The sequence below is a fragment of the Sinocyclocheilus anshuiensis genome, unplaced genomic scaffold (genome assembly GCF_001515605.1).
Source record: "Sinocyclocheilus anshuiensis isolate Anshui unplaced genomic scaffold, SAMN03320099.WGS_v1.1 scaffold1541, whole genome shotgun sequence".
Taxonomy (NCBI): domain Eukaryota; kingdom Metazoa; phylum Chordata; class Actinopteri; order Cypriniformes; family Cyprinidae; genus Sinocyclocheilus; species Sinocyclocheilus anshuiensis.
Genome location: NW_015540952.1, coordinates 5,233 through 16,676, shown reverse-complemented (window position 1 = coordinate 16,676; position 11,444 = coordinate 5,233). Strand labels below are relative to the sequence as shown.

At 40.2% G+C, this 11,444-nt stretch overlaps 1 protein-coding gene across 1 annotated transcript; it reads left to right on the top strand.

Moving 5' to 3' along the window:
• The first annotated feature begins 205 nt into the window (after positions 1-205).
• LOC107689947 (zinc finger protein 518A-like) lies at positions 206-11,232 on the top strand. The gene is made up of 2 exons (XM_016488135.1): positions 206-297; positions 6,671-11,232. Exon 2 carries the CDS (start codon positions 6,689-6,691, stop codon positions 11,195-11,197), a length of 4,509 nt encoding a protein of 1,502 aa, XP_016343621.1. The 5' UTR covers positions 206-297; positions 6,671-6,688; the 3' UTR covers positions 11,198-11,232.
• The last annotated feature ends 212 nt before the right edge of the window (positions 11,233-11,444 follow it).

Sequence of the window (11,444 nt, the reverse complement as noted above, 5' to 3'; positions counted from 1 at the left end):
CATGGCCACTTTAAAGAATGGACTTAACTGCTTCTAAAACAGAGGGAGAACTCCATGGACTTTAAACAACACGTTCTATTCTTGAATTAACCAAAGGAACATTGTATTCCATTTATATACTTTGTTTTGAGATTTAAAAAAGAAATATACGTTGGTAAAGACGACCTAATGAGTCTTTCAGGTAATCCATATTCATCCGCTCTGAGTTCCTGCCTCACGCGCAGTGAAGGGAGCGGAACCCGGATGGAACTGTCATGGCTGCCGTCACCGACCTGCCAGTCTAAAGAGAAAAAAGAGGTACATTTCTCTAAACTGCCCTTATTTAAAACAGCAGTTTCAATTAAGACGTAATGGCATTCAGTTCGACTGTAACGGTCACTTTTTTTAGTAGTGTGCTCTTGCGTTGACTTCTTTGTTTTTAATCGTTTGATTACATCCAGCGTGGGTGGGGGCGAGTTGCTTTATTTTTGTTGATGTGGATAAACAGCATGGCTTATGAGTGAATGACTTTGAGTGACATTTGTTGATGTGTTCGCTAAGAGAGTAGCGGGGTAGTCGGTGTGCATCTAGAAATGCACGGCCATAACTGTCGTGTTGTTGAGTCGATTGACATTGCACTTCCTTTAGTTGGATGTGCATTGTGCGTGTCCGCGTTGGACAAAGTTGGTGAATGTCAAGTTAATTCAGATAACCTACTTTAATCATTTGCAGATACATGACTTAGTTGTTGGTTGTTACTGGTTTTGAATCATGTTTTTAAAAAGTTTTTTCGTGCATCTGTAATGCGATTGTGAAGTAATGAAATCCTGGTCAAAAGTTTGGCTAATATTGCAGTCGTGGAAAATAAATCAACGCTGTCTACAAAGATGTGCATGAGATTATGAAGTTTACACTTCACACATGAGTTTACATTTGAAGTGATGAATGGCACATCATTTAATATCTTACTTGTTCTTGCATCCACTTTCTAAGGGCACTGAAAATCAAAGTGTTTTCCCACATTATAAATTGTAAAACAGTTTATTGAGGTCATCATAAAAATATTAACAAAACATTAAACCCCAGTGTTTCCACAGCTCCTTAGATAGCCCAGTGAAATAAATGCATTTTCTACATTTTTGAATAAGTTAGTGATGCTGATCACAGTTACAGCCATGGGAGTCAAATTGCTCAATTGGTTAATAAGATGCAATCAATAAGAAATCCGTTGTTATTGTAATTTACATTATTCAAAATTAGTTTCTAGGCTTTCCTACTGTCCACAAATTTAACCACTGGCACATTTACATGTTTGTAGGTTTATATGTACCAAAGCAGACTTAAAGGGGTCATATGATGCGATTTCAAGTTTTCCTTTCTCTTTGGAGTGTTACAAGCTCTTGGTGCATAAAGAAGATCTGTAAAGTTGCAAAGACTAAAGTCTCAAATCCAAAGAGATATTCTTTATAAAAGTTAAGAGTCAGCCACGCCTACCTAAAATGGCTCGTTCTAACACGCCCCCACATATCTACGTCAATATGTGGAAATATTAGCATAATGCCGCCCAAATGTGCACGCAAAGAAAGAAGGCTTGGTTTCAGGAACAGCAGTAGTGTTGATGCAGCCATGTCAGGGAGACGCTGTGTGTTTCAGTGCGAAAGCAAAAGCACTTTATTTGGCCTTCCTGGAGGTTTCTATGAGTTTGTGGATATGCTCGGCCCTGGCAGCTTTTAGAGCCTGTCTAAAATAATGATCTTTAAAATAGCATCATATGACCCCTTTAAAATACATAAATAATAGACCCTGTATTTTGTGTTTCTGTGTATTATGACCTGTTTTATTTTTATGGAGCATTCAACACACACAAACTCATCTTTCAGAGGGGCAAACTAGAATTAAACTGCTGTAGTCATGAGACCGTTACACCAGCCATATAAAAACGATCACATGAAATCAAGACAAACTGCACTACAGATGACAACTATGTTTTAAGTATGTTGATCTAAAATAGATCAACTATTTTTGTGGCCTTTTACTCAAAAGAAAATGTTGATCACAACCAGTGGGATTAAATGACTTAATTGCAAATTGTACTGATTGTTGTAGAATTGTTTGAATGACAACATATTTGTTCAATGTTTAAAAAATTATATTTGATTTGATATATATTTATTTATACATTATTACATTTCAATTTACACATAAATTTTTAGTACATATTCATTACTACAGGCTACCAGTGTAAAGACTGAGTTAAACACTAGGCATTTTTCCACAATAAACGTTTCATGTATTAAACCGTATTAGAGCAGTTGTGAGCTCACATGACATCATTGCATTACATCCATTTATTATTTCCAATTTTGTGTAAAAAAATGTCTTCAGTTCAATCATTAGTCAAATATGTTAAAAACCTGCCTGAATTTCTTCTTCCAGTTCATTCTTCACACTTTTTAAAGTCATTTTTGAAAATGTAGTGGGTCATCCTTGTATTTTATGTATACAGAAAATTGGCATATGCAAACTATACATGCCATAGATTGCAGTAGTACTAGGTGTAGTATGTTAGTATGCTGTTCTGAACATTTCTTAAACACATATGAACGTTGTGATGGTTAGACCCACATAGAAATCTGCAGAATGCTCTGGAGAGTTTAGCCCCGTTTCCACCGCAGGAACTTTACCCAGGAACTAGGGACTTTGGGCCAGTACTCGGTATGTTTCCACTAGAGGTCGACCAATATGGGTTTTTCACTGGCCGATGCCAATGCCAATGCTGATATTTAGAAATCAGGGCGGCAGATATATGATGCCGATTTTTTTTTTCCCTTCATCTCATAAAAGTGAGTTTGAGTAAATGATTATTGCAGGGTACAATATAGTGATAGTAATAGTAGTAGTAGCCTAATTCAGAGTAATAATACATGGCTCAATAGTTCTGAAGTATGCTTTTTGTTTATGTTTGCTAACAGAAACCAGTGTTTCCCACAGACTTGCAAATGCAAATTCATTCTCTGCCAGCAGGAGGCGCTGTTGGATCGGGAGATATAGCATTTCCCCGGTAATGGCTGTAATCAAATCAGCGCTGCGCTCACAAACGCTACTTTATCAGGCATTACAGGAACAACGAAATTAAAATTACATCAAAGCTTTTCTGAAGACGGTCGGTTCTTTTCAAAGATACAGTCATATAAAAACACCCGTGCTGCATTTTAATTTTGAAATGCGCAGTGCTCAGTTTATTCAACAAAGTATAAGCCTTTTGGAAAATATGTGTTTGTTGTTTTTTGTTTTTGTTTTTTTTAATTGGTACAAAGGCACACGGATGTGTTGGCAGGTCAGGGCTCGCAAAATTTCTAAATCCCTGGTAGCCCTTCGGGCAGGTACTCTTCAGATTTTGGTAGCCCGAAAATTAATTTAATTAGCCCAAATAAAAAAATGCGAATTCATTCTCTGCCACGAGGTGGCGCTTTAGGAGCACTGAAATATTGCAGTTTCCCCAGTAACGGCTGTACACAAAGCAGCTCCGCGCTAATAAACGCTGCTTTATCAGGAATTATAGGTCAAATGAAACCCTAACCATATAGTAAGTGCAATACATTAATATGCAATTAATATTACTCAGCATTTAAACGTATAACTTCAAACTTCTCTCCTCTTCTCCATTAAGTAACAGAGATATTGAATTTATAATCCATATTGTTTGAATTTTTGTTGAATCATTACTTGGGTTTATGCATAAACATATACCCCCCCAAAAATTTAAAGCTATGATGCCATGACTTTATATCACTTTTTAATTTTAAGTAATGTAGGAAATATGCTTCAAAGACTGGGGAAAAAAATCTGTAAATGACTTGCTGACGCAAGAAAACCAGCCATGTATTGGACCAGGAAATACGTCTCTCTCTCTCTCTCTCTCTCTCTCTCTCTCTCTCTCTCTATATATATATATATTAGTATTTCAGTCTGGCGAGTAAACAACAAAATATACTAGCCAATGGTGATTCAATTGCCAAGGTGTCCGTAGAGGGTTGAATTAAGACATTTCTTATACCATTTAACATATTTAAAACTTTTTATGGCCTTAAGTTTGATACAACTCACTTTAGGAGTTTTTAAGGATCAGCGGGAGATCTGCATTTAAGATAGCCCGTCGGGCAGAGTGGTGATACATTTTGGTAGCCTGACTGGAAAACACAATAGCCCCGGGATGTCGGGCTAGCGATTTTGCGAGCCATATTACACAGCCCGCTGCTCATAACTGCTTATAGTGCACTGGCCACAAGCGATGACATCGTGGATACTATTCTCCGACCTACACACACATTTCATGAGGAAAGTTAACGTGCACGTTATAATCAGCCCAGAAGTTTCGCATGTGTTTCTACTTTCACATGCAAATGACTTGTTGCACTTATGAATATAAGGCATCAATTCTAGTAGGGTAAAACGTAATTACGCTTTTGAAACGGTCTGTTTTGCCCTGCCATCATTAGCTGAAGCTGTGTGTGAACAAAAAGCGGCTGCAGAGTGTGAGTTGCTCCGTATCTCATGCAGCCAGAGAGAGATTCTCCGGCGTTCCGCAACAACGCTTAACTGCCCGCAGATGCGCCTGCCTATAAATCGGTCTACTTTGCAGCACAATCGGCCGATGCCGATTAATAAAAAAAAATGCCAAAAATCGTCCGATTCATCTGCCGGCCGATCAATCGGTCGACCTCTAGTTTCCACCGCAGGAACCAGGATCTAAATAAAGTTCCGGGTAAAAAATTGCCCCTCAGAAAGTCCCTGCTCGCTAGGTAGTACTTTTTCAAAGGTCCGGAACTTTCGGGGGTGGGACTTGGGCGCTGAGCATGCTGATTGGTTGACTTCACGCAGCATTGTATTTCAACCACCATATATTCGTAGAATTTTGAAAATTTTACTGTTATTGTGTCATGAAATGTATTTTTAAAAGTATTTCAGGTGAGAATGTAGTTTATTTATAAAGACAGTGCCTATTTAAAAATGTGTTTCGCCGATTTCGGAGCCGTGAGCTCCATGCGATCAGCGGGAGCTCAGTGCTCATGTTTCCCAACGAGAGCAGCCTTAACTCGACTAGTCCTTCTGACATTTGCCGCTGGCTCTGATGACTCTTTAGTGGTTAAACATAAGATATAATTTGTTTTGGGTAAATCTAACAGGTAGTCTTTCGTCTTTATTCTATTAATCTATTAATATGTTAAAATGAAAATAAAAAGAGCCAATACTATTTGATATAATATTTCGTTTCATTGTAATGTAGGCTATATACATTCCCTGAACTACATTTCTGCGGCTATTAATATGTTTAAATGAAAACGAAAGGAGGCAGTGGTGTTTGATATCATATTTCATCTTATTGTAAATACAGTGAGGAAAATTGCAGTAGCCAAGGCGAGCTGACTGACGTTATCAAGTACGCTGCTGTATGCAGAATTACCGGACTAGCGCCGTCCCGTCCACGGGAGTTCACTCTCCCGAGTCGAACTCGCAAAGTCCGAACTACCGAGGATGCAAGTCCGAACTTTGCGTACTTGGTATTGAGAAACGCAGACCTACCTCACCAGACTATTTACTTAATCTTCACGGTACTTTAGACCACGATGGAAACGCAGACAGCAACAGGTCTGGGGGAAAAAAGTTCCTGGGACAAATTGTTCCAGGTAATTTAGGTGGAAAAGTGGCTTTTCACAGAATTTAAACAACCAATTCACAAAAGTCTGCACATCCCCTGCCTCTTATCAAATATTGTTTGGAATATTGTATTATACTTTTTATATTATAAACTTGTGTAGAATATTAAAAAAAAATAATGTTTAAATCCATCTGGGCTGATAATAATTGAATTTTTAATTACATTGACATTTCATAGAAGTGTTTTTATCAGCATTCATGACTATACGTTTTTTATACTTATTCTGTAGCATAGGCTACAACATAAAGGCTGCTTTGCCTATAGTGTGACAACCAGTTTTTCAGGATGTAAGGAATTGAGGTGAATGGCTTTGAAATGTTTTCTTTCCGGCTTTTTTAATGCCACCACAAGCATAAAAGGCAAAAAGATGTATCCTGTCATTTTTAAACAAATACTACTATTGTAGACTGCACTGGAGAGAGAATGTAGCATATATAGTAAGTCATTTTGTGAAAAATTACTTTTAGCGGAAGTTAAATTATTTGTGTAATACTTACATACGCTACATCAGTGAATCTCAACATTTTGGCGTACCGGACCCCAGTCCAATTCAGAACCATCCTCAAGGACCCCCAGAACAAAATTGACTCGTATCATTTGTGTCTTTGTGAGGACCAAATGCTGTCAAGTATAATTCAAGTTAGCTGACTTGTCCAGTATTTGGCCATATCATCAGCTATATTGGATTTTTCTTTCATGGGAACATGTCATGTCAAAATATACAAAATTTATACAAAAATTCATACTTTATACGGACCCCTGGCCTTATGTCAAGGACCACTAGGGGTCCACGGACCCCTGGTTGAGAAACACTGCTCTACATGTTGCATATATGTTTGAGAAAAAGCTTACATAAAGCACAGTGGCTTTTACTAAAGGGGTCATTTTCCTTATTTACTGTAAAACATGAATTGTGCAGTAGTATTATTCCCATATTACAATATAATGTTTGTTTGTTTTTTAATATTGCAGGAGCCTTTATTCTAAAGCATGGAGGTTGACCTGACAACATCAGATGATCCCCCTGAAAGCCATGACCAGAGCCAGGATGATGACACCTCACTGGACCACACTTTGCCGCTCGAGTTGGCACATCAGCTTCCAGAGACAGCCTCTTGCAATGAGCATTGTGACCAAGATGAAGCACCCCATGAGGAGTCAGCCACTGATAATCTTCACATAGACGGCAAAGCTTCTGGAAAGACTCCATGTAAGATGCAGCAGGGTGCAATCTTCTCTGGAAAAATACTAAGTTTTTGTTGCTCAGAATGCAAAGATGACACCACTTACAGCCCTAACGACTTGCTGAAACATTTTCAAGGAACACACAAGGGTACTCTTCCAACTTATCCTTGTGATCTCTGCTTGTTTGTCACCAATGAATTCTCATCTCTTCAACGACATCGCATCGGACATCGAAACACTTTGGTCACGTGTGAGATTTGCAACGATGGGGTGCAGTATTCGCTTCTTTTGCTCACCAGGCACTTTACCAACTGCCACAGCCGTAATGGACAGTTTCGCTGTAAAAAGTGTGACTTCTCCACCCGAGATGCAGGAACCTTTGTTCAACACATTCATCATCACAACGAACGTAATCACAAATGTGTGAAATGTCCGCATGGTAGCCCCACAACACAAGGGGAGCTTCAGAGGCATAATGTGGTGCATTCTGGGACTTTTCCTTTCTCTTGTCAGATTTGTGGATATAGTGCAGCTCGCAGAGAGTACCTGAACAAACATCTTACTGTGGCACATGGTGAGGAGATGAACAAGTGGAGAACAAATGAGGACAATTCTGGAGTTAATTCATCTGGAGTAAAACTGTTGCTTAAAAAGTCTCCTTTAGTTGGAGGATCCAGAGAACCGCAGTGGATGTCAAAACTTAACTCAATCCCTGGTGTAGGTCTGCTTGATCATAACGGCAGGTTGTTTAATCCTGAAAAAACCTTGGAGGAGACCCAGCAGTTCCTTGAAAGAGCTGTCGGGGTTAAAAAAGAGAGTATTAAATGGACAAAGTCTCCCCTAAAAAGTGAGCTGCAAACTTTGCACCTCATTCCATCAACAACGCCACAACCAAAGTTACAAGAGCATGAGATTAGTCCAGGTCTTCTGAATTCAACCAACAGCAATGGACTGACTGTTTTTATGGTGAAAAATAAAATTTCTATTCCACCAAACTGCACCACTAAAGTCATGGGCTTTAAGATGGTAGATGGTAAAAAACATTTAGTTCTAAAAGTCATACCGACAAAACAAGAGGACTCCACTGAAAATGAGGTTTCTGATTCACTCATCGGTGACGATGAAGATAAAATAACTAGCAGCCCCTGCTCTTCATCTTCACCAAGCATAGGATCGCTCCTCAGTTTAGAATCAGGAGAATCAAATGAGACATCTTCAATAAAAGAAGAGTCACAGGAAGTTGAAAATCACATTGGCAACAATCTCCCCCTGACAGAGGAGCACAAAGTTAGCTTTGAGAGTGCAAGTAAAGCAGGGCAGGGTAATAATGAGGATACCATAGTCTTGCATAGTGTTAAAGTACTGTCTGCGACATCAAAAGATGCTGCACTTTCCCGGTGTCAGAGCTGTCAATCCAATGGGAGGTCATCGCCTCATCTTCATGAGGTAGCTTTCCTCTGTTCAAGTGAGAAATGCTCCACTGATGATAACCAGATAGCCAGAACACTTCCTGTTTCAACTTCAGAGCTTTCCTCCACTGATTCTGAGACCACACTTTCTGATTTGCAGATGGCTCAAGTAGATTCATCTAAACATGAGGCTACAGCATTAGTTTCAGTTTTGGATGAACCCTCAGGATCACAGTCGCCTGCTGATGAAACCACAGGTCCTGATGCAGTTTCTGATTCAAAATCAGACCCTGAAATGTCTGTAGAAGACAAATCCACAAACACTGATATCTTGAAATCTAAACGTCCATCAAAAACAACTGCAGATGCAACATTTTCAGTGATGTCGGAGGAATCTCTTATCCAGGAACCTCTATTCAGCTCAAAATGTGGTGAACCATGTGAGAATAGCATTGAACCAAACTCCCCTATTAAAAGTCCTGTCAAGAAGAACATCCTTGATTTAGTGGCTAAAGAAGGGCAGAATTCTGGTTCTGACAAAGTTGAGACCTTATGTAAGACGACTGACCTTAAGACCTCTGACACAGAAGTTGGAGAGAGGTCTCAGTTTTACCCAAATGCTCATTATGACTCGAGTGGGACTCCAGCCTCAGACAGTATGGTTGTAAAGTCCTCTGAAGTAACTAAAAATGAAACCACAGAGGCAAACTTGCAAAATGAAACTAGTGAAAGTGAATCAACTGAAGCCAAAGATTGTAACACAGAAGTTGAAAATAACTTTCTCAGTTCCCCTAGTCAGGAGGTCTTTAGTTTCCACAATTATTCTAAAGATACCTCTGGGAGCTCTCCTGATTCATTGCTGCCTGAAGAAGACTCACCGCAGGGGCTGGAGGAAGAAGAGTGTGAGGAGGATTTTGGTGATTGGAGCTTAACTCTGCCAGCATCACCTTCTCTTCCAACTGAAGAAGATGGCAAGGGAGGGGCTAATGAGAGCGATCTGGTCTCTGAAAGCGGAGAGAAAGCATTAGAGAGAGTGTCAGATAGTGATATTGAGGTCGATGAGTGCATAGCTACTGTCGATGATTCACTCATTCCTGTGCTTCCAGAAAAAGGAGGAGAAGTGACTTGTTCATCAGCACCAGAGGAGAAACAGGAAGGTATCACCTTTGCAAGCGAGGACGCAGCAGCAAGCTTGAGAAGTGCGGCTGTTTTGGGAAAGATACTTGAAAAGCACTCAGACGCCATCATCAGCCAGCAACTTGAAAAAGAAAGAAAGAGGTCTTCGGCTACAGTACAGGAAACTGTTAGGCCGACCAAAACCACACTTCGGATCTTGCAGACACCTGAAGGAAAACAGCAGATGTTCCTTCAAACTACAGACACTCCATATGCTGTACCAGTTCAGTTGAAAAGTGGAGCCGGGTTCAAGCTAATTACTAAATCCTGTTCTCCCAAAATTAATGTGTCTTACGTGAAACCCGGGATTGAGATGGCCAGCAAGGCTACGGGAGTAGCTCTCACTTTAAATGGAGGCAGAATTGGCATGTCTGCACAAAGTTCAAATCTTGAAACTAAAGATCAAGCATCTGCCCAGATGGCACCAAGTGGCAGTGGAAACCGCTACTTCGTCAGTGCTTCTGCTCTTAAAACATCTCTTCTCTTATCAGGTGCTGTCAAGTCATCCGGAGAACAGGTGACCAACGTGCCACAGACTTGTTACTTAGTTCAGAGACCAATCCCTGTTACCCCTGTTAGTAGTGAGTCAAGTGGTTCAAATTCTAAGCTTGCAACTCGTCCTGTATTGGCCATGCCTGTGAATGCAGCAGATAAAACCAGTCCCTTGCAGACTGGGAGACAAGCTTACTTGGTTAGATACATTTCTCCTGCTAAGTCAGGTATACTTTTGAACAATTCAGACAGGAAAACTTTAAACCAGGGCAGGGTAAACGAGGGTGTCAAAAACAGGGTTTTCCTTAAGATAGTTAGAGGTCCCAATGGCACCAGATTTCTCTCCACTGCTCCATACACCACAGCCAAAAAGTCAGTATACCTTGCCACAAGCTCTTTACAGTCACCTTGTTTGTTAATGTCCTCAAATAAATCTTTAACCAGTGTGTCGTCAGGTCTTCAAACCTCTACTAATTCACAAGGTCTCATTCATAAACTCATCCCCGCATCCCAGCTTAAACATATTCTACCCCAGTCCAACGTTCAAATCAAAAACAGGGCTGATCATGATGTAGCATTACAGAAGTTGCCGCTTGTTCCCTGTTCCATCCGTCCACGAAGCCAAAGGAAACGGAGGCGAAGGGCTTTGTTTGAGGAAATGCTGGAGAGCTCCTCCAAAATGAGGAGAATCTCATGCAGGTTGTCAGCTGAGAAAGACACTACGTCAATTTGGGAGCCTGTTGCAAAAGATGTTGTGAGAACGCTGAGACTCTGTCCCTTTAGTCCACTTCAAGAAATCAAATGCCCCCGTCGAAACCAGCCTGTGGTTGTGCTGAACCATCCGGATGCAGACATTCCTGAAGTTGCTAGCATCATGACGTCAGTGAACAAATACAAAGGTGAAGTTCTCAAAGTGGCACTGTCCCAAAATACTGTTAAAGCCCTCTCTGAGTCTCCAAGAACACTTTCAAAGCAGAATGCTTCCAATGTCAGTGGGGGTGAAAGATTAAGGGCAGTAGGAGGTGCTGTTCAAGAGAGATTCATTCTGAAACTGAAGTTAAAAAAGACTAGCAGAAATAAATATGAGGTGGTGAGGTCCTCATCTTCTGGTTCAGAGCAGCAGTCAACATTTTGTTGCTGGTTTTGTGGCCGAGTTTTCAACAACCAAGAGCACTGGATCAGCCATGGTCAACGGCATCTAATGGAGGCAACAAGAGACTGGAATAAGCTGATCTAATGCAAGTACACAGCCCCTGGATTGGGTCAAATGCCATCCTTATTTGTAGAAAACGGATTCTTTGTAATCTTTTCTTTTTTAATAGTACAGTAACATAAAGTTAACTTGTCGATAATATTTTTCCATAGAATTTTCTTCAGAAGCTTTTAAAGGGTATAGTGTAATAGAGAAGAGTTTGGTACCTGAAATGAGTTTGTATGTAAATCATTTTCACCCTTGTATATTTAAATCAAAACCCTTGAGTATG

Excerpts from the sequence above, each read along its gene's own strand:
- LOC107689947 (XM_016488135.1), top strand. The coding sequence starts at position 6,689 with ATGGAGGTTGACCTGACAACATCAGATGATCCCCCTGAAAGCCATGAC.